Here is a 23,973-nt window from a genome sequence, read left to right as displayed (position 1 = left end):
CCAGGCTCAGCAGGGGTTCCACCACTACTAGCTTAACTACCACCAGTATGCGCAGGCATATGAATGCTAAGCACCCCACTCAGTGGCAACAAGCCCGTTCACCTCCGGCCGTGCACACCACTGCTCCTTCCCCTGTGTCAGCTGCTAGTCAGCCCCCTGCCCAGGACCCTGGCACAAAAACCCCATCGTCGCCTCCACGATCCTCCACAGCATCCACCAGCGTTCAGCTCTCCATACCCCAGACGCTGGAGCGGAAACGCAAATATAGTGCAACCCACCCGCACGCCCAAGCCCTTAATGTGCACATCTCCAGATTGCTTAGCCTGGAGATGCTGCCCTATAGGCTAGTAGAGACCGAGGCCTTTCGCAACCTCATGGCGGCGGCCGCCCCTCGGTATTCGGTCCCCAGCCGCCACTACTTTTCCCGATGTGCCGTCCCAGCCCTGCACCAGCACGTGTCAGACAACATCATCCGTGCCCTGACCAACGCCGTTTCTGACAAGGTCCACCTGACCACGGACACGTGGACGAGTGCTGCCGGGCAGGGCCACTATATATCGCTGACGGCACATTGGGTTAACTTGGTGGAGGCTGGGACCGAGTCTGACCCTGGGGCTGCTCATATACTGCCGACGCCGAGGATTGCGGGGCCTACCTCGGTCCAGGTGTTTCAGGCCTACTATGCCTCCTCCTCCTCCCACCCCTCCTCCACCTCCTCCTCCGAACTACCATCCGTGGGCACGGCGCCATCAGTCGGTAGCTCTAGGCACAGCAGCAGTGCCGTCGCTAAGCGACAGCAGGCGGTGCTCAAACTGCTGAGCCTAGGCGACAAAAGGCACACCGCCCAAGAGCTATTACAGGGCATCACGGCGCAGACTGATCTGTGGCTGGCACCGCTGAACCTCAAGCCGGGAATGGTTGTGTGTGACAACGGCCGTAACCTGGTGGCGGCTCTGCAACTCGGCAGACTGACACATGTGCCATGCCTGGCCCATGTGTTAAATCTGATAGTGCAGCGTTTCCTCAAGACATACCCCAATCTGTCTGATTTGCTCACGAAGGTGCGCCGCATCTGTGCGCATTTCAGGAAGTCCAGCACAGATGCTGCCACTCTCAGGGCAGCGCAGCGCCGCCTCCAACTGCCCGCTCACCGACTGTTGTGCGACGTGCCCACGAGGTGGAATTCAACACTGACCATGTTATCCAGAGTTTACCAGCAGCGCAGAGCGATTGTAGACTGCCAGATGTCAACTTCCACCAGAACTGGTAGTCAGGTCAGTCAGCTTCCTCAAGTCTACAATGAGGAGTGGACGTGGATGTCTGATATCTGTCAGGTGCTGAGTAACTTTGAGGAGTCAACACAGATGGTCAGTGGCGATGCCGCCATCATCAGCCTCACCATCCCGCTGCTTGGCCTGTTGAAAAACTCTCTGGTCAGCATGAAGTCGGAAGCTTTGCGCTCGTCACAAGAGACGGGGGAAGAATATTCCCTTGTTGATAGCCAAAGCACCCTGAGGTCTGTTTCTCAGCGCATATCGGAGGAGGTGGAGGTGGAGGAGGATGAGGAGGAAGAGGAGGAGAATGTTGGCGAGACACAAGAGGGGACCATTGTTGAGTCCTTCACTGTTCAGCGTGTATGGGCAGAAGAAGAGGAGTTGGAGGAGTTGGAGGAGGAGGAAATGGACAGTCAGGCCAGTGAGGGGAGTGAATTCTTACGCGTTGGTACTCTGGCGCATATGGCAGATTTCATGCTAGGCTGCCTATCCCGTGACCCTCGCGTTCAAAGAATTTATTCCAGCACCGATTACTGGGTGTTCACTCTCCTGGACCCACGGTACAAGCAAAATCTTCCCACTCTCATCCCTGGAGAGGAAAGGAGTGTGAGAATGCATGAATACCAGCAGGCCCTGGTGCACAAGCTGAAACAGTATTTCCCTTCTGACAGCGCTAGCGGCAGAGTGCGTAGTTCTGCGGGACAAGTAGCGAGGGAGAGTAGGCGAGCAGGCAGCTTGTCCAGCACTGGCAAGGGTACGCTTTACAAGGCTTTTGCCAGCTTTATGTCACCCCAGCAAGACACTGTCACCTGTCCCCAGTCTCGGCAGAGTAGGGCTGATCTTTACAGAAAGATGGTGAGGGAGTACGTAGCTGACCATACCATCGTCCTAAATGATCACACAGCTCCCTACAACTACTGGGTTTCAAAGCTGGACATGTGGCACGAACTGGCGCTGTACGCCTTGGAGGTTCTTGCCTGCCCTGCCGCTAGCGTCTTGTCCGAGCGGGTTTTCAGTGCAGCTGGTGGCATCATCACCGATAAGCGTACACGCCTGTCGACTGACAGCGCTGACAGGCTGACGCTTATTAAAATGAATAAAGGCTGGATTTCTCAGAATTTCCAATCTCCACCAGGTGAAGGAAGCTCAACCTGAATAATTGATCCACTCCTCCTCCTCCTCCTCATTTTCCTCCTTCTCCTCCTCTTTGTACAGTAAAGCAGAGGAAAATGGCTATTTTTTGACAGGGCCCACTGGCTCTTGCTATAGTACTTCATGCATTTAATTTTTCTGGAGGGCCACCTACCCGGTCCTCTGTTTGAAACAATTTTTGTGAGTGCCACATACAGGCACTCAATCTATTCCATTTTTCTGGAGGGCCACCTACCCGGTCCTCTGTTTTAAAAAATTTTTGGGACTGCCACATACAGGCACTCAATCTATTCCATTTTACTGCAGGGCCACCTACCTGCTCCTCTGGTTTGAACAATTTTTGGGACTGCCACATACAGGCACTCAATCTATTCCATTTTACTGGAGGGCCACCTACCTGCTCCTCTGGTTTGAAACATTTTTGGGACTGCCACATACAGGCACTCAATCTATTCCATTTTACTGGAGGGCCACCTACCTGCTCCTCTGGTTTGAAACATTTTTGGGACTGCCACATACAGGCACTCAATCTATTCCATTTTACTGCAGGGCCACCTACCTGCTCCTCTGGTTTGAACAATTTTTGGGACTGCCACATACAGGCACTCAATCTATTCCATTTTACTGGAGGGCCACCTACCTGCTCCTCTGGTTTGAAACATTTTTGGGACTGCCACATACAGGCACTCAATCTATTCCATTTTACTGGAGGGCCACCTACCTGCTCCTCTGGTTTGAAACATTTTTGGGACTGCCACATACAGGCACTCAATCTATTCCATTTTACTGCAGGGCCACCTACCTGCTCCTCTGGTTTGAACAATTTTTGGGACTGCCACATACAGGCACTCAATCTATCCCATTTTACTGGAGGGCCACCTACCTGCTCCTCTGGTTTGAAAAATGTTTGGGACTGCCACATACAGGCACTATCCAAATTAAATTGTCTCCATAGCAGCCTCCACACGTTGTCTCCATTGCTACCTCCAAAAGTCGTCCATATAGCTGCCTCCATACATCGTCCCTTTATCAAACGAGGTGTGTCAGGCAGAAATTTGGGTTGTTTTCATGGATTCCACATCAAAGTTGTTAACTTTGTCGCCACCCTGCTGTGTTATCCACAAAATATACTGGCAAACTTTTACCATTTAGGGATATTATTTCAGCGCTTCTTGCGCATCTGTTTACATTCCCCTCACCCGGCATATCCTAAACTTATAAGAACGCTACTACACTTGATCTTATACAAAAGGTTCTTAGAAGTGCTGTTTGGGGAGTAGCCTAGAGACAGGGGCTTGGATTGGCGAAAGCTCGCCTGGCAGCGGAACGCCAGCTCCATGCGCATCATGCGCTTCTTGCGCATCTGTTTACATTCCCCTCACCCGCCATATCCCAAACTTATAAGAACGCTACTACACTTAACTTGGTGCAGGCTGGGACCGAGTCTGACCCTGGGGCTGGTCATATACTGCCGACGCAGAGAATTGCGGGGCCTACCTCGGTCCAGGTCTCAAAGGCCTACTATACCTCCTCCCACCCCTCCTCCACCTCCTCCTCCTCCGAATTACCATCCGTGGGCATGGCGCCATCAGTCGGTAGCTCTAGGCACAGCAGCAGTGCCGTCGCTAAGCGACAGCAGGCGGTGCTGAAACTGCTGAGCCTAGGCGATAAAAGGCACACCGCCCAAGAGCTATTACAGGGCATTCCACATCAAAGTTGTTAACTTTGTCGCCACCCTGCTGTGTAATCCCCAAAATATACTTGCAAACTTTTACCATTTAGGGATATTATTTCAGCGCTTCTTGCGCATCTGTTTACATTCCCCTCACCCGCCATATCCTAAACTTATAAGAACGCTACTACACTTGATCTTATACAAAAGGTTCTTAGAAGTGCTGTTTGGGGAGTAGCCTATAGACAGGGGCTTGGATTGGCGAAAGCTCGCCTGGCAGCGGAGCGCCAGCTCCATGCCAAGATCCAACTAACATAGTTTTAACTGCAGCACCTTTAATCTACTACTAGTTCACTGCCTCCATACATGGTCCCCTTATCAAACGAGCTGTGTCAGGCAGAATTTTGGGTTGTTTTCATGGCTTCCATGTTAACTTTGTCGCCACCCTGCTGTGTAATCCACAAAATATACTGGCAAACTTTTATCATGTACCGATATTATTTGAGCGCTTCTTGCTCACCTCCTTTGGTTCCTCTCTGCCACCCATTGGTTTGAAGCCTGAGTCCATTTAGGGTATGTCGCCATGCCACTCTCTAGCCTTCCGCTGCTGCCGCTGCCTCTGCATGCCGTCCCCTATAGTGTCAGGGTCAATTATTGGATGTTTTAGATGCTATCTAGCTTCATTCTGTCACTCTGTCATGGCCATGCTGTTGGCCATAATTTTGGCATAATGGTGCGATTATGCAGCCTCAGAGGCATCCATGCATGCTGCCCCTGCTGTTTCCTGTCCATTTCCGTGGTGTTTCCATCCTTTTCTGAGGTTCCCAGGTGTTTGGCCAAGCTTCCCTGTGCAGAGCCTTGGTCCCCTTGAAAAATGCTCGAGTCTCCCATTGACTTCAATGGGGTTCGTTATTCGAGACGAGCACTCGAGCATCGGGAAAAGTTCGTCTCGAATAACGAGTACCCGAGCATTTTAGTGTTCGCTCATCTCTACTTAGCATCCCAAATTGGTCCCAATGCGATCACATTAAAATAAAAAGAAAAGATTTATACTTACCTCGTCCACAGCTCCGGACACCTGCGCGTTGGAACTAGAAAAGCTGGGGGAATGTACGATGACTTTACTGTGCTGAACCGCACAAGAGAAGAGATCTGAGGATGTGAGTCCAATGTGCCTCATTGCCCTCACATCTAGGTAAGTAAAAAAGTTTTTTTGTTTTCATTGAAGCCACTCAAAGCCAATGTACAGGTCAATTTGGGAACCTAAATCACAGTTCCATTCGGACCTGCAGTTGGTTTAGGTTCATAAAATCGACCTGATAGGTTCTCTTTAACCCCTACATTTATGTAAACCTCTAAAGTTTTTTTTTTACAATTAGGATATATTTCAAAAGCATTTTTTAGCGACATTACATAGTCTTACAAAATGAAATAAAAATGCTCAATGTCTGTTCTGACTTTACATGGCACCAGTAAAAAAAATCAATTTCTATACCCCATAGATGAAGTCACCAGCTTTATAAAGGTCAGTAAATGCTGTCAGCTTCTTGCCATTCGGGCCAAAATAAACATGTTGTTCCAAGGAAACATTATTAGAACAAGACAACATGCATGTCTAATGCTTCGGGGAAGGAAGTGTGTGTGTCATATAATACAGCTGGGAATGAGAGCGTTATAAAGCAGGTTAGAAGTCATTCAGGATTTATGTCTTCAAGGCTCCTCTGTGAAGAGAACTTTCTGTAGATACTACAGATTTATTTTCGGTGATATTCCAAGTCTTTGTAAATTTCTTAATACGTAGAAATGCTCAAATGGTTATTCTGGTCTTTTTTGTTATCATTATGGAATAACTGTGTGATAGCTGGAGGTCCTACCCCCAAACATCATTGGAGAATGCTCGGGAGAGTCAACACTCTTTGGGAGAATGTTCCATTTATTCTCTACGATGAGTGTAGTAATGTACTTATTTAAGCAGCTGTGTCAATTGGAAATGTCCACCAGAGAACCAAAGGATCCTCCGGTTGGTTGGCTCAGGTTGTAACTTAATAATAGGCCCAGAAAGTCCAGAAAAACAAGTCTAGAAGTCTAGAAGACATGTAGGTTACATTTTCTGTGTTGGTGTAGGGTGAGCTCCTAGAATGTTTTACTCGTTTGGCTCAAGAAACCAAAGTGGCTTAAAAAACGGGAATATTTGGAGTCCCAAAGGTTAGACCTCACTCAGTCATTGGTTTTGTATCCATGACCATCAAAACACGTAAAAGGGATTGTCATACATTAAAGGTCCAAAGGTCCTAAAGTAATAAAAAGGCTCAATCCTTGCTTTGCCTTTGTCAAGTTGTCTCCATTGGCCCTTTTACAGTAGTGTCACAATAACACCAGTATCAAGTCGTTAGTACTGTTGAATCTCCCCCTACCTATATATTGTAAATTGGAAACTCACGGAAAGTATTTTCCTTAAAGATTTTTACTATGGGTTCTCCCTTCCAGCAGAGAGTGTGACAACTCCTAAATTTAATTCCGTTGTAATATAAGCACTATGCTCACTACTGCCCAGACTGTTTAAGCTAAAAAAGTCTTTGTAAGCCTCCCTGGGACCAGGGCAGATGGAGAAGGGAGTCACAAGGGGAGTAGCTTATTTGGCCAAGTCAATGTTAGACCCAGCCCCCGTTTGCAGATTATATTCCTCATTCCCCTCCCTGCAAGTAGTTGTGCGTGTGCAGCAAGCCGTCGGAGAACGCTAACCAAGTGCACTGCTCACTGCATATGACTGATGCTGGCCAGTGTGTGAGCCAGGAGTTCCATGGTAGCAGAGGATAACATTGGCAGATAGAGGGTAGAATGAGGGAGATGTGGGAGACGTGGACTGGGTTACATAGGAAGCATCCATTTTTTAGCTATAAACAGTGTGGGCAATAGATAGAATAGTGCCATGGGCACCTGTCATCAGTTTTATTAGTGATGATGCTGATAGGTTTCCTTTAAGGAACAGCTGACAAATGGGAAATTGTGATTTCAAATTGTTATGGGCCTTTTTAACATGGTTGTGCCTGGTATTAAAGTTAAATCCCATTGAAGGGAGCTTTATACCCCTAATCTAAGGCTCTAAGAGGAGGCTCAAACCTCAACAATCCTTCATAGATGTAACATATGCAAGAAAATGATCTTTTGTATTGAAAATCACAATGAAATATATCAGATTTTACATTCACAAGTATGGAAGAGTAAGGGTTGAAAACATGTCCCGCAGCGTTTGCATGGACAAGAATAGACATCCAAAGGATTTGAGTCACTTATAATTGACTCGATAAGTTGTGGTTGTCACAGTGACAGCTGTGTTATACTGATAATAATATATCTTTATTCCTGAAGACATTTTTTAGAAATGGCATAAAATGCAGTGTTAATGTCAGAACTCACAATTTGCTCTGAATGGGATCAGATTTTAGGCTTCTGTGCTTGAATACCACACCCAGGGCTGCCTGTGATTGATACCTCCCTTTCAGGATCTTTCCTTAGGGAAAGCTGAATGTGAATTAGAGTTTGTTTTGTCTGCAGCTTTGGTTTAAGCGATGGACGGCTGAACCAGTTAGTGCAGGGGGCAGTGTCCATTACTCCCTTTCTATTCTGCCAAGTCTCTTCTGAGGGTGATGGTTTTCAGTCTTCTCATGCGATCTAGCACTGTTGCTATTTTGTTGTTTGCTATCCTATGTATTTGACTTCTGCTTTGCTTAACGACTATTGCTATACGATTTTGTACCTTTGCTGTACCTTTGCTGCCATCTTGGTTTTGACACGGTTGTGCCAGACTCTGCTTGTCTGTCTGTATTGTGTGCCTCCTGGTTATACCCCGCTTTCCCTGTGTACACTGGTCTAGGTCTGAATTCCTACAATCTGTCAGCTCCACCGTGTAGCAGCTGCCAGATGAAGTAAATCTTCCGGCTCACCTCGTAGGATCACTCAGAGTCAATTAGTTAGGTTTCCTGATAATTGGTTTGCCCTTGTTAGGGCGGTTTCATCTACTGTATGCAGGGCCATGCAGTGATTTGCAGGGTTAGTCACCAATTATCCAGTCTGACAGCTAGCACCAAGTTTGATTGTGGTTGTAATGTCTTGTTGGACAGGTTCATTACAGTTAACTGATATGTCGAGCATTTCCGCAAAGAGAGAGTAACTCTAAAGGTATTTTAACCTACTAGTTGTTTACCACATATTATATAGGTCACAAATGGGGCAATGTATCATTGCTTTTTTTGTCTGTTTGGCATTGTTTTGGTGCATTTGTGGTAAAAATGCTGTATTGTGACTTTTCATTGCGCCAGATGAACATAGGACAGTGCAAAGTCACTTTGACATAGACTAGTTTTCACTTAAGGACTGAAGTTATAAATCGTGACTTTCTGTTTAGGCACAAGTTTTTTCGCAAATTGATTTCAATCCCCACTCCGTTCTATTTTCTTTAATATTTGATGTTTTTTGCGACTTTTTATGTGACTGTTGCAAACAACCCCTTTAGGTTGACCTTTAGGTACATATTCGCTAATTATAGTGTAGTGAAGTGGTTTCGATAATATCACAGCCGCCCAAATTACCCACACTTGGTGGGGGTTACTTTAGGGGCAAAGTGGTGGGGGCCCCGGGGCGTTTACCGTGGAAGCCCACACCATAATCCGTCTCTGGTTGAACAGCTTAACAGACTGCACATGCAATACCGTATGTCTAAACTGGTATCTCTCCCTCCAGAAATATATAAATAGAAAATCATCATAAGGACCATTTTTATATATATAATAGAGTAGTAACAATTATTTTCTTACCTTCATAATATATTTTGAAGCCATGTGCACTGACCGCAAAGTCGCTGGTCAAACGTAATGAAAATACAGATCCCGTACTTGTTACCGGTGCAGGAATGTGGAATCCTGTTAGCCTGAAACAGAAATGGAAAAAAAAATCACTGTTACTGATGATCAAATGTTATGGAAGTTGTTATATAATAGAACATAACAATATAGAAGGATATTATACACAGATCTGTAGTTGCTAACTTTTTTCCCTTAAAAAAAAAAATTCTTGTTTTTAAACTATGAACAGCGCCCTTTTTGTCCATGGCTGTGTACTGCAGTTCAGTCAGGTTAAATTGACCTGGAATAACAGACACCATCTATGGACAGGAGTTTTGTGCACCTACCTATACAACTTTTATACCTTACAACAATGTTATATGTTCTAGGCGCATGTGTAATGCTGAAATATTTACTGCCCTCCGCATCACTATATGCAATGCACATGTGCAAGGGGTCTGAAGCAGACTCTAATCTTGGACTCCATCGAATTGCCCCTTCCAAAATTTTAGTAAAAAGGCAACTGACAACTGTAAGAAAATAATTATTCTTTCTCCTCAGCTGACTTGGCTCAGTTACCTAGAGAATGAGAGAGACATTGGCTGTGTTGGACTCTTTGAAGAAGAATCAGTTCACTCATTCCGCCTCCGTGGAGAATTCTCTTCAGCAAGTCACACATAGCCAATGTCTCTTTCATCCCTGAGGGAGGGGAGCATCAAGTATCAGTGCTGTGGCTGAAGAGAGCCCATTGTCAAAAAGGAAGCTGGAGGTGCAGCTAAACTGGCAGAACATGAATATGCTGGACTCAAAGGATATAGAATGATAGGACTCATATGTTTTTTTGCTTAGAAGGTGAATTAACTTTACAAATGGATTGTGGAACTTTACATGGGTAGGAACAATATAGGGATAGTTGTACTGCTGTATAATAGCAATTTTCAAATATAAGTTTAGTTAATGTGTGTTAGTTTAACTAACATGTTCCTTTTAAGGTTCAAAATTATTTCAATGTGTTAAATTTATTTATTTTGGAGTAGTATTTTTGTTTACAGAATGCAAGAAAAGTTAATTCCTGATCATTTTGGATTGTATGCTAACAGAATGTAAAATTTCATGATCTATCTTAAGCATGGGTCCTTAAGCTAAGACTAAGGACAATATATCACCGAAACAAGCCACAAACATATATTTTGTTTTTGGATTCTCCTTTTTAACTTGCTTTGATAAAATTCAAAAGTTTTAACCATGCTATGTGTAGGCTACGCAGGTCTCTCCTGAACCATACTGCCGCCAAATGGAACATGGTTAAAGACATGGGGAAAGATGAGCTGTGTCAAACTTTTTTCAATAACAAAATAGGTCAGGGTTCAACACTTCAACTTAGTTTTCCTCAGCAACTGATATACAAAGAGGAGAAAAGGAAGCAGATAGCCTCATTCTCTGTGCAGTGGTTAGACTGGGGTACTGCAGGTCAGCTACTATGCATTTTAGTGGGAGTTAAGTTGTAGTGACTAGGTTCAGCAACTGCACTAAGAATTTGCCTGTTGCTCCCCGTATCATTTTCCATGGGATTTTGGGGGTGCCGAATGTTGATATATTTTCTGTGGATATGTAATAATACTATGTTTAGTCCAGTAAATCTCTTTAAAGGAAATCTACCATAAAACCCATCAGGATAAACCAGGAACACCAGGCTTGATATTGATTGTAAATTTCCTTTTTATTGGACGACACTGGCAACATATAATCCATAGGGGGGAGGGGGCTGCATATAATCCATAGGGGGTAAGGAGTGGCTGCATATATTTCATAGGGGGTGAGGAGACTGCATATAATCCATGGGGGGTAAGGTGGGGCTGTAAATAATCTATAGAGGTGAGGAGGTGCTAAATATAATCCATAGGGGGCAAGTGGACTATATATAATCCATGGGGGCTGAGAAGGGGCTGCATATAATCCAATTTGGGTGAGGAGGGGACGCATGTTATCCATTGGTTGAGGAGGAGCTGCATATAATCCATAGGGGGTGAGGAAGGGACTAATATAATCCATAGGGGGTGAGAAGGGGCTACATATAATCTATGGGGGGTGAGGATGGGCTGCATATAATCCATAGGGGCGAGGGGATCACATATAATCCATAGGGTGTGAGGAGGGGCTGCATATAATTAATGTATAGGTGGTGAGGGGGACCCAGGTTGTATCATATTATTCCTTGGGGGATGAGGAGGCTGTACATAATTAATCCATGGGGAGCAGTGCATATAATCCATGGGGGAAGGGGTGTGATTATAATTAATCCACGGGGGCTGCATATAATCCATGGGGGGCCCAGGCTGCATCTAATTATTTCATGGGGGGTGAGGAGGCTGCATATAATTTTTCCATGGGTGGTGAGGGCAACTGTACATAATTAATTCATGGGGGTGCATATTATTAACCCATGGGGGGTGAGGAGGCTGTATATAATTTTTCCATGGGGAGGTGATGTGGCTGTATATAATTAATCCATGGAGGCTGTGTATAATGAATCCATGCCGCTATTTGAGTTTACTTCAAAGGGCCCCACTGAGGCTCTGTCACCCAAGGGCCTACTGAAACCTGGAACCGGCCCTGTCAGTGTCTCTTTGTGTAAATGTATAACTTTATGTATTTTGATCATATTTCTACCCTATATAATTTCAAGTCACATTCAAAAGAAAATAACAATACTTGATTGATTTTCTTTTGGGGAAAGCAGCCAACCAACATTTTTCCATTTGCTTATTCTAGAGCTTTTTCTTGCTCTGGAAGTCAAATTATTTATCATCTTAACAACAGTTGCATGAGACAATAGCGGGTGGAATTCATCAAAATTTCCTGAGTAATTCATCATGTCTTAATTAATTGCCCCCCATTTGTGTTAGACATTTGATTTAGTATTTACTGTATGTGGAGACAGACGTAGAATGAGAAGACGCCAGCAGTGAATTAATTGAAAGTACGGTGAGTTCTGCCAATGAAAATATGTACAGTAAGTTACCGATTATATTGACATAACTGACTACTGACAAATCTCTGTGTACTTAGGGTTAAACTGGTGCGCAAATTAAATTCAAGGGGAACTTTATTTTTTAAAGTCGCCTATAAAACCCTGGAATAAATAAATGGTGACCACTTTGACTGATGATCTTTTGCAAATCAGATGTGAGGTCATAAGGTGAACCTTGTAATTTTAAAATACTAGTCCTCAAAGCAAAATCTTAGTCATAACCCAAAATGTAAATGGTACCAGTCAACCCATATGGCGTAGACAGACCTTTATGCACCCTCTAGGGTCTTAGGCCTTGGTGAAACTTCTGCCTCTGCTCACCCTTATTATACACCCATGACCGAATGTTCAGTGTCCTCTTCGATTTTTGCGGAAGTTGGCAGCTAAAACTTGCTGCCAGAGGCATAACTAGAAGCTGATGGGCCCCAGTGCAAAGTCTGTGCCAGGGCCCCGACTATAATGTATGGTTCATAGTAATAGTCTTTTCATATGGGAAAGTGACACCATAAGGGCCCCCTAAACCTCTTGGGCCCTGGTGCGATCGCATCCTGTGCACCCCCTCAAGTTACGCCCCTGCTTGCTGATATAATTAAAGATTGTCTGGAGTAAAAATATAGGTCATCACAAAAGTTCATCAATATCAGATTGGTGGTGGTCAGGTGTCGGACCCTCCTTCTAAACTGATATTATAGACCCATTGGAAAGATCAGTGATCAATTTGGAAACCCAACTTTTGGAACTGAAAAGAACAAAAAGCATAATAAGTTCCTAAAGTTCTTAACAAAATTTATGTAAAGTTAAGGGTTGACAAATCTCTACCATTATAGTAATTATGTCATATAGCAAATAACCTCACATCCAACATTTTTAAAATAATCATTAGCAATATTCTAATTAAGTCCTTTATAATGAATATTTTTATAAATTGTATAAAATGAAAAAAAAATATTTTGTGAAAATACCTTGAACCTTAATTTTACCTCTCTAAATGTTACCTCTTTAAATTACAAGTTCCCTAAGGTCGGGTATGAAATTTCCTTTCTACAATTCCTCTATGTGCAATCTCTCCTGTTTACCTATAAAAAAATCTCCTTCAAAGTTATGTGAGCTGAAAATATATGCCAGGGATAAATCCAGCTGAAAGATTGGAAGGGGGGGGGGGGGGTGTCAGCTTTTATTCCTATATTTTGGTTCTGGTGTCAGATAAATGATGATAATTTAAGCTTTCAAACTGCATCATGTTTGCAGTTCTGTGAGCTATAAAATTGTATATATGAGCCGGTAAAGTCAAAGTTGGGAAAGGAAGAAGCAGGTTAAGCTCTTGTTCCTGCTTTTTAACTGCCTATATCTAAGGGCTCTGTAGCACACAGAGCCAAAAGTCTGATGCAATTTGAAAGATGAGATTCTCATCTTTAACCTGATACCAAAACCAGATTATTGCTGCTATAGATATAGGCATCTAAAGTGACTCTTCCCTTCACCTCTTCAGTGTGATTCCTCATTTCCTGAGATTAATCAGGCTGAGAAATTAGAGGGGTGGTGTTATTTCAGATGCCCATATATAAGGCTTTATAGTACTTAGAACCCATGGTTCGGTATCAGAAAAGAATCTCATTTTCTAAATTGTGTCAGGCCAGAGATTCAGAGATCTACGGAACCTGAGAAACAGGGAGTTAAAGGCATAGTATGAAATTTGATCTTTATCTTCAGCTTTCATTCCAAACTATGATTTTACCTGCCCATTTCTCCAGTTCTGTAGCTCCCTAAACCACAATCCTGATGTGGTTTTAAAAAAAAATGATAGTCTTTAATAAGATATTTGAACATTGATTTTCAGTGGCCTAACTAGAAGCTGAAGGGCCCCAGTGCAAAGTCTGTGCCAGGCCCCCCAACTATAATGTATGTTTTATAGTACTTGTGTTCTTATATGGGAATGTGACACCGTATGGGCTCCTAAGCCTCCAGGGCCCTGTTGCGATCGCAACCTCTGCACCACCTCAAGTTACGCCCCTGTTGATTTTAGGTTCTGTAAAGCCCAAGATATAGGCATCTAAATGAATATTCATCCTCCTGTCCCTGAGCCTGATTCATTTTTGGAAAAAAAAAATAAGAATGTTCTGCTCATTTTCAGGAGATTTGTTTATACTGTTGGTAAATGGACAAGATTTAACGTAAAAGAGGCATTGCTAGAAGGGATATACTATACCCTACCTGAGGGCGCTGCTAGATCCCCTTAAAGACTGAAAATAAAGGAGATACAAAGCAAAACCTTGTTCTGATATCAGACGAAAGCCGCTATGATGTAGACAAAAGTGACTAATAATCCACATTACTGCGAAGACACATCGAAGAACTGAACTGAATAAAAATAAAAGGATCAAAGTCTGGAAAGCAGCGCACAGAGGAAGGTGTAACGGCTCCAAAAATTGCTGTTGGATTTAGATACTTTTGAGGTTTATCTTTGTTGAGTGAGCCGTAAGTCCAAGTGTTCTTGAATGCTAAGATGAAGAGTTGGGATGGGAATAAACGTTACATTGTAGAATTCTGGCTTCTTCCTCAGATTGTTTTTCAAGTATATTTTTCAGCTCGGCATCCGAGGAGCTCTCCTACACTTCAATGTCCAGTTACGAGTCTTCTAAGTCTTCTTTGTAGCATTTACCAATGTTTGATAGAGGAAAAAAAAATCAAGGTCTTTCTTATTTTTTCACATTCATTCTAATAGCTAGAAAACTTTCCCCCTTGGTGATTTATTTACAATGTTATCTTATCCTTGAAAACATTAACTGTCTTAATCAATTTTGCTCGGTTCTGATTACAAATGACTGTTTTCATCAAATCTCCTTTTATTCATATGTCTCGTGAAAAATGTTGTTAGGCCACTTTAGTTTTCCAGTTACATAACACATAAAAGTAAAGATGACGGAACGTAACAAGTGAATGACAAATATCTGTATGAATTCCACTAAAGTAGATAATGATTTCTTATTCGTATCCAGTATATTGTGCATGGAATACCAAAGAGCTCACTTAAAGGGTTTTTCCAAGACTTTTTTTTATCAGATATCCATAGGATGGTCATCCATTTTGAAATTGAGGAACCAGAGTGACTATTGTGCAATACCTAATTCTCCCAGTGGTGGTGCTGCATATTGTAGAGTAATTGAACTTAAAGAGGACCTTTCAGAGCGACTTTCTTAAACTGTCATTTAGAAAGTCTCTAGGTTCCCACTACTAAAATAAAAAAAAAATGTATAGTATAAATAATTTAGAAAATCAGCTTCTCTGTGCATTTTTCTGCTCTCTCTTTATCCTGTAGCGAGCAGTGTATCTGAAAGCCTTCAGAGGTCCCTCCGCTACAGACAAATAAGTAGGCTGTTTCCATGGCTAGTGAATATTTCCCTTGATGTTTCATCTTTTTAGAGAGATCAGACTATTCAGGGACTGTCTGTAAGGAGTTAAGTAATTGCACACTTTATTGGTTTCTCCTTATATCTCAGTGGTCAGTGGAGAACAAGACAGAAAGTTGATTTACACAAACTATTTAAATAAGGAGGAAAGACAGAGGGAAAAGAAGGACACTGGGGCAGATTTCTGTCATAAAATGTATTACAGAGTTGGTTATTTTTGTCTGAACCATACAGTTACAAAATGTTGTTGAACATTTACTTTTGATTTAAGAAGCAGCAAAGGTGTAAATTGCGAGGGTTACCGATAGATGTCCCTTTGCTATATGGAGAGATTAGTACTATGAGGCACACTACCTTACCCGTCCAGAGTAGTTCACAAAAAGTGCATCGGTCGACGATCATGCCCTCTGCTGTGATTCACTAAGATCGTGCGCTCGATATCCTACATGTGTCGTTTCCACGCTCAGGTCCCGGGAGTTCACCTTCTTCTTCCTGATGCATGTAAGTGCTTGATCTTGAGACACAATTTGAATGTTTTATCCCCCACTCTGTCCGAATCAGTCGGATAGGCATGCCCCCTAGATTTCTGTTGAATGGAAACCGACGCAGCTGCGCCAAAATCCGATCACGTGCAACACAATCCCCTGCTAAATACCTGTCACAGCCGCACAAAAACTGAAAAATTGGGGAAGTCTGACTAAAGTATGTCCCCGGACCCTTAGTAAATTTGCCCCAATATGTAATGCATAGGGTTAGGGGTACATGGTACAGATTTTCCATTGGGATGCGCCGCTTAAGCTTTATGCGTGTGAGGATGAGTCCTGGATACTTACTATGCAGCAGGGTTCTCTATGATCAGTCTATTATTTCAGTCTCTGCTAAGCAAAAAGTTGTAAAACAAGTCCTAGCCCATAGGTTAACCAACGGGATTGTGTTTGTGCACACAGCACTTGTTACTTCAGTCATGCACTCAGTCTGAGAAAGCTACAGGACACAGTCGTACTTGATGTAATTACTTGATTATTAGTAAACTAAAGTAGTGGCTTCTATAATTATGTTATTTGATTTCTGTAATTTGCGGCATTTGACACAGACAGTTCAAATTATAGTCCCACAATGAGCACAATATCTATGCCGCTAAGTGCTGAGATGTCGACTTTAAACTGTGACTTCTGATTAGACTTAATTAAAAGTGCTCCAAAGGCAAAAAAATGTAAATGACATCATTGTTTTAGAAATCCATTAACGCGTCTCGGAATAATGTACGGGCTGAATATTTAATGAATGATCTGTTTTTTTAAAGTGAGAGGAAAATAGTCAGTAACATAAAAATAAAGTTAAAAATAATAAGAAAATAGAACTTTTTTTCGGCGTAGTTACAAAACTTCCAGTGATAAGATAGATTGTCTACCAGGATGTCATGTGACTTCTACAGCCAATCCCTGACACTTCCTGGTTTCCAGATTTTATTTTTGGCAGCCATTATGAAATGACTGTCAGTATTAGGTGTAATGGAAGTTGACTAAAATTGGAAAGTTGAGGGAAGTTAATATATACGTTCTCCATCATAAGCCCCATTGTCTTATCTGCAGGTTGTATGTTATGGAGTAGGAGAAGCTGAACAGATTACACACATTGGCCCACGTATACTAAGAACAGTGTAGTGTGTACTATGTTTCTGTAGTGTGCAGGGGACGCCAGATTCATGACACATTCTTCATGAACCTGGTGCCCCCTGCACTGCTCCGACAGAGTGCACCACTTTCTTTTGGTGCGCCTTTAACATGGGGCGTGTGGCACAATTCTGTCTGATTTTGCATGATAAATGTGGTGGACGGTCCGACTGAGCACTGGAGCGCCCCATTCAGTGCAGAAATTTGTGTTGCATGAAAAATAGTGCAACCACCACATATAAGGGTCATGTGTCAAACAAATGTGGTGCGGACACTTCTTAAATACCTGTGCAAAAGTCAGCCAGAAAACTGGCGCAAGGGCCTTAGTAAATGTGGACCAGAGTGCTTTTTTTGAATGCAATGAGCTGTAGTGCAGAAGGAGCAGAACAGATTGTACACAGTCTTCGATATCCAAAGAGATTAGCACTTTGTTCATCATGTCCTATCTGCAGGCAGCATGTTATAAAGCAGGAGGAGCTGACCAGATAGTTCATAGTGTCCTATCTGCAGGCAGCATGTTATAGAGCAGGAGTAGATTGTAGATTGAGTATATTGAGTAGATTGTATATAATGTCCTATCTTTGGGCAGCAGGGTATAGAGCAGGAGGAGCTGAGCAGAAGAAAATTAAATTTTGTGGAAAAGATCCATTACATTTATTCTTTATCTCTTAGTTTTTTGGGTTTTTTTTTTCATTTGAAACATTCGAAACTAAGCTAATGAAAAGAAATCTATTTTTCCACATCCTGATGCTCTTCACAACATCCATCGAGTAACTGGATGATACAGATCACCAGAGCCAATATCTAACATTGTCTCCGGTACTGCAGGGCTAAGAACTGCAGACAGATTTCCTTTATGTGAAACGTCATTACAGTAAAGTAGCAGGACTCATATTTCTAAGCTGTTGGCTTAGGAGTAACTGCGTGGCCGATTACATGCGAGTGCAGGCACAACGGCTGCTGCCATATCCGTTATGAAAAAAATATGAGTAACTTTTGATTTATTTACAGTGAAACAAATTAAAGGAGCAATAAGCAAAAGCTCAAAGTCGGAAAAAGTGACCTTTATGGTGAATTTCCTTTTCAAGATGAGACGACTGTTGTAAGCGCATGAAGATAAATCGTACAAGAAGAACATTTGTTCAAGCTAATTAAACCCAATTTATGATAATTGTCGCAGTTTCTGTTAATTGTACTGATGTAAATTTAGGTATTACTCTACTTACTAAGCCGGCCCGAAGTTTACCGAATGGAGACAAAAATATAAAAGTTGATGTGACTTTTTTTACAAATTTCAAGGGCTTTCCAAGATTCCAGGACTAAGCAAAAAAAAAAGAAATGAAGAGTGTTTACTAGGCTCCGACTCCCACTTCCCACAATTCCCTGGCACTCACGGCTCAGAGTATTTGGAGTCACAGGGTTCTTATGAAGTCACTTGTTCAACGAGGACCGTTTCGATTAAGAAGTTGGAACAGTTGGACTTCAAGCAACTGAAAGTTACAATAACTTCCCTGTGAACAAAATGTGGTGTAGAAGCCCTGAAATATTCGTGATGTCTTCCAAACCACCAGGCATTGCAATTATTATCCCTTTTGCCAGCTCAACCCAAGAACATGTGGAAGGCCGCAGAGGGGGGTGAATTAGTGGGATGGAGTGGGGCGTTCCTCCCCAAAGTCTCTGCACTGCCTAGACCATGTGAATGTTCACCTTGAACATTCACATGTTCTTTGCTTAAAACTACACCAGCTACAAAACCACCAAATACATCAGGTAGACTAAGCCTCTTGATTTATCCGGCAGTGATGAAGGGGAAGGGTTTCCATCGTGTGCTGGAGCATTAACACCGGCATATGATAGATCTCCTCCATGTTAGACTTTGGTGATTTGTTTCTTTTGGAAATCTTGCTCTGCTTGAGTGAGGTCATATGTGAGGATGTGTTGTGATAGAAAGGACATTGCTTTGTCAAGACTTTAAGTAGATCTTCTGCTGCTGATGGGCATAAGGAAATAAATCTGGGGACACCCGGACACAGTAATGACAGGAAAACCAAAGCGTAGCTCCATGGATTGATCATTTCCTGTGGATGTACAAAAAAGTTATTGAGAAACCCATCCATAGAATAGGTGATTCTGTAAGATTGCTGGGGCATAGTCCTATATTCCTGTTCGCCTTGGTTAAATCCATTGGAAGCAGTTTGAACGGAGCCATGAGTCCATCCACGCCAAACATTACATAGAGATATATTGGTATTATAGTCAGATAAAATTCATTTTGTAGTGTAGATTACTGAAAATAGTGGAAATAACAATAAGATTTCCAAGAAAATATGAGATGACAAGGTCCAACTCCCATCTCCATCTCCCCATACAAGTAAATGGAAAGTCATGCTTTTGTGATGAAGAGTGTTGGACTGGGCCACAACAGTACAAGGGGATGCACAGATAGGCCCAGGCTCTTACGCAATACTGGGTAAGAGCATTCCCCATGCAGGAGGCCGCACAATGGGGGTCATTTACTAAGGGCCCGAATCGCGTTTTTCCGTCGTGTTTCCCGGATATTACCGAATTGCGCAGTTTTTCCCGTAATTGCCCGGGTTTTTGGCTCACGCAATTCGGATTGTGGCGCATCCGCGCCGGCTTGCATGTAACGGAAATCGGGGGCATGGCCGTCGGAAAAATCAACGGATTCAGAAAACCCGCTGTATTTTTTTAAAAAAATGTGTCGCTTGACACGCGCTTACCTGCACCCACAATAGGACGGTGAACTCCCGTGAACTCCAGCGGACTTCCGCGCAGCAGCGACACCTGGTGGACATCGGGCGCGCTACCTAAGTGAACCGCGGCCGGACCCGAATCAGCGTCTGAGAACCCGCCGTTGGATCGCGCCTGGGACCGGGTAAGTAAATGTGCCCCAATTTGTAGCATACTAGGGTCTATTTCTTAACAACTGGCATAGAAAAGGAGAGGAAAGACATTTCAAAAGCCAGTAAACAGCTTATAATTATGAATTTTCCAAAATATATAAATCACAAACAACCCAAACACTTAATAAAAACAAATTTTTACACAAGCAAACGATTGAGGAATCCGCCTATTAGCGATGGAACTCGTAGGGTGCTCCCTGTATCACAACACCGACTACACTGGGTTATTGGGGTAAATTTTCCTTAATTTTTGTTTCTGTTTTATTATTTTTATACTTCTGTAGTATTTGTTACCATGTTTGACCTTTCAAAAGTCTATGCCATTATATTTTAAGTGTGTTGGCTTTAGATATGTGAATTTATACCCTACTTTAGCAGTGCCCGCCATTAGTGTGTTTCAGGCTATTTCTTAAGAACTGACATGTATAATTTCTCAGGTGGACCCAAAGAACCTAATTTGAAAATTGTTGACATAGAACTGTTACAATTTTCCAAAAAACTTTTACAGGGTGCAACAGTAACCGAATTGTGCAAAAGTAGTAGATACACAACTTTTAAAAGGAGTTTTCCAGGTGCCAATATTAAGGACCCTTCCATCCATCCCATGGATTGACCATTATGGTGGAACATAAATATACACCATGACGAGAACCACAACTATATGGCCATCATGGAATTCCCAGTCCTTATTCATGTTTTAAAGCCATTGACATTTCCATACTAATCACATTTTATTTCAAATATATTTAATATTGCTTATTCTCCAAAAACCTTAAACTACTTGATAAATATAATGAGCCCTGAAGATCTTGTTAGTATATATCTCCATTTTTCATTGAACGTATGTTAACTTAACATTTAAGAATTTTTTTTTTTTTAAAGTCTCCCTTAAATTAACTGCTTTTCTCTCCCTTTAATTAACTGGAATAACCGTTCTGCTTTGGTTGAGGAACATTAAGCATTTGCTATTAATTACTAAAACTTAATAATTCAAAAGACACCGCTTAATTACTAGACGGTAGTAAAAAAAAAGTAATGATATTTTCCATGTGGTGAATTCAGAGCAGGCGATGTGCTGGGGAAATTCTCAAATTTGTGAGTAAATAAGACTATTATAGTATTAATGGGGTGGTTATAGGCAATGCGGTGGATTATCTTAAAGAGGACCTGTCACCCTAAAAAAACGCTCTAGGAGCTGCTTACAAAAGTAAGAAACTCCTAGCACTACCCCAGTATCAGTATCTGCCGATAAAGCTAGCAAACACTACACTGGCATAGCCTCGGAACGCCGGACCAAGCTTTGAGGGGGCGGTCTGGGTGAGAAGCAGAGGAGAGGCAAGTGCCTCGGACTGCCCCCTCATAAATACGCCGGACCAAGCTATGTCAGTGTAGTGTTTGCTGGCTTTATCGGAAGCTTGTAGGGTTGTATTCGTACTAACATCACCCTGGATGGTCAATTGAAAAAATCATTAGAAGGAGAAAATGATCACCAAATATAACCAATGTTATCCACACTCGATCTGAGCTTAGTTCTCCAAGATGTCTGTAACAGCCACCCTCCTGAGTTCCTTCTGGCTAAGTCTACCTAGGAGAATTAACACTATTTTGAAGGTGAAAGTGGTTACACCAAAAACTGTTTTGATTTAAATTTCCCTTTTATATCACTTAATTTTATGAAAGTATATTTTGCCGTTTTTTTTTTTCACACTTGCCCAAAAGTTTTGCACAATATTCTATATGCACTTGGTTCTGGTATTCATTGCACATAAGGTTACAAATAACTCTAACTTATATGTTAGGTTATTGTTTATTTTTTAAGGACAAGTGAAGAACCATTGAAATTCAGGTTTAATGGTTTGGCCAAAGCTCAATTTAAAAAAATCTGTTTGGATCCTGGTACCAAACTTGGACCACAACCCCAGAAGTAACATTGGTGACATCTTAAGGGGTGACAAACCTTCCCAATTGACGATTCTCCATGATGATGACATTGTTCTGCTCCGCTTTCTTGATATGTTAAATGAAGCCTCCTATCTTTTACCTAACTGTCTAACTGTTCATGAACAATCGCCAGTGAGAGGTTACATGACCATCCATCGGCGGCCATTTTATGGACAGGAATGTCTGGCTGATGAGGTAAAAGACAGGAGGCTTCACTCTACATATCAAGAAAGCAGAGCAGAACTATAACTAGATGTATATTGGTAAATTATTTAATATCCTGCCCCCCCACACTTACAAACACATTAAAAAAGCATGAGGGAAAGTGGCCAACCCCTTAAAAGTAGGACAATAGGTACATAACTATTTGAACACACATTGGTGCAGTTCATTGGCAACCAGATAATGAAGCTTTCTCAAGGTACCAAAGAACCTTCAATTCAATAAACATTTCCATACCAGAATGTTGTGCGTTCACAGTTTCTTGGAACTGTAAATATTTTTATTCAAAAAATTGACTAAAATCTGATTAAATTCAAACATATTTCAATGGAAAGAAAAATAGCAACTGCCACATTAGGCTTCCGGCCAGTGTAATGCCCAACACTCAGTCATGATATTACTGTAAAGGGCTGAAAAGCAATTATTGTGCTATGGTATTATGAATGTGCATGATGGGTAAACTGGTGTCGGGGTTGGCAGAGAGCTTATTTTGGTATAGTGTTTCTATGAATATAAAATTGATTCTGATATAAAATAAAATGATACGAAAAAAAATTGAATGGATGAAAAGGAGTAAGAGACTTAATTAGCACTTATCACTTTACTGCAGACTCTCGCCAGTCAATGCTGCCGCAAAAACCATTTATTCGACTTTAATTATTAAAATGCCGCGATGATGGAAAAATAATTGTCTCTGCTTTGAAAATATGCGGGTCGGCCTCACAGTCATTTCACCAATGAAAACATCAAATTAATGTTTTTGTGTGGTTGATTTCTGTGAAATAGAATTGGGCATAATCCACTAGCCCTTTAAGATTTGTATTTAACATATTGGTCACACAATTTTTCATTTTTTTTTTGCAAGTCGGTTAACTAGTCTGCCAGAGATTATATAGGGATTATTTTTATGAAATTCTATTTTTTTTTTGCATTCTATATAAGTGGGATTTTTAAATTACCGCATGTTTTTGCATTTTGTATGATCTGTTTCATAGTTTCAAGACCCCCAACAGCCCTGCCTGCTTGACTCTGCATATCCTTGGTGATGCAGGATAACCACAAAGAAAGTCACTCCCTACAACAAAGTGAGTACACAAAAGCAAGGTCAGAGGTCCAGGTCACAATGGAGATAGCAAATAAGGTACAAATTGGATTACAAAGGGATAGTCACAAAACGTAAGATAAGATCACATACCCAGAAACACAGAAATACTAAACAATAGCAGTACGAATAAAAGAGCTGGCAAAATTAATTTTAACCAGCAAGGGACAAGGAAAACATATGATATTTATGTGTTAGCAATAAACCCTGCTCCAGATACAAGAAGCAGGGGTCTGCGAGTCCAGAACCAAACTGCAGAGAACCATGCAACAGATTCACTAGCACTAGAACACTGTTGAGACTGGTGAGAAACAAGCGAACCAAAGAGACAGGTTCAGCTTCAGGTTTCTGTAGGCCCCTGGGTGACAGAGCCTCATTAGGCCCCTTTGCAGTGAACTAAAACACTCTTCTGTTCCCTTAAATATTACGAAGGTGGCCACTGTAGACACCTTGTCCCCATCTAGCCTCTCGTGGTTATTTTATATAAAGCCTCTCTCACTCCCTATGGATTCAGTTGATACAGCCCCCCTTACCCCTATGGCTTCCTTATGTACAGCCTTAAGTGGGCCCCCACCAGGTGTCTGGTAGTGGCTCATCCTATCAAGATGAGCGCACATGTGTAGAAGGTTTGAGATGCCTCATTTTCTATTATTATCTTGTACATCTGTGATATTTAATTTATGCAAATCTTCTCAGTCTATGTTCAGCATGATCAAGTTGTTGAGCCAGGATAG

The 23,973-nt window shown here is 42.1% G+C and overlaps 1 protein-coding gene across 6 annotated transcripts in view; it reads right to left on the bottom strand.

Annotated features, from left to right (window-relative positions):
• Positions 1-23,973, bottom strand: part of CSMD3 (CUB and Sushi multiple domains 3) — an 804,446-nt gene that overhangs the window by 656,228 nt on the left and 124,245 nt on the right. For all 6 annotated transcript variants that reach the window (XM_072151297.1, XM_072151299.1, XM_072151298.1 and 3 more), the window contains exon 3: positions 8,913-9,025. In XM_072151297.1, the coding sequence (XP_072007398.1) occupies positions 8,913-9,025 (113 nt within the window). The remainder of the gene's footprint in view (positions 1-8,912; positions 9,026-23,973) is intronic.

Source organism: Engystomops pustulosus, chromosome 5 (genome assembly GCF_040894005.1).
Source record: "Engystomops pustulosus chromosome 5, aEngPut4.maternal, whole genome shotgun sequence".
Lineage (NCBI taxonomy): Eukaryota > Metazoa > Chordata > Amphibia > Anura > Leptodactylidae > Engystomops > Engystomops pustulosus.
The sequence above is the reverse complement of the archived record's forward strand: the minus strand, read 5'-3'. Positions and strand labels throughout refer to the sequence as shown.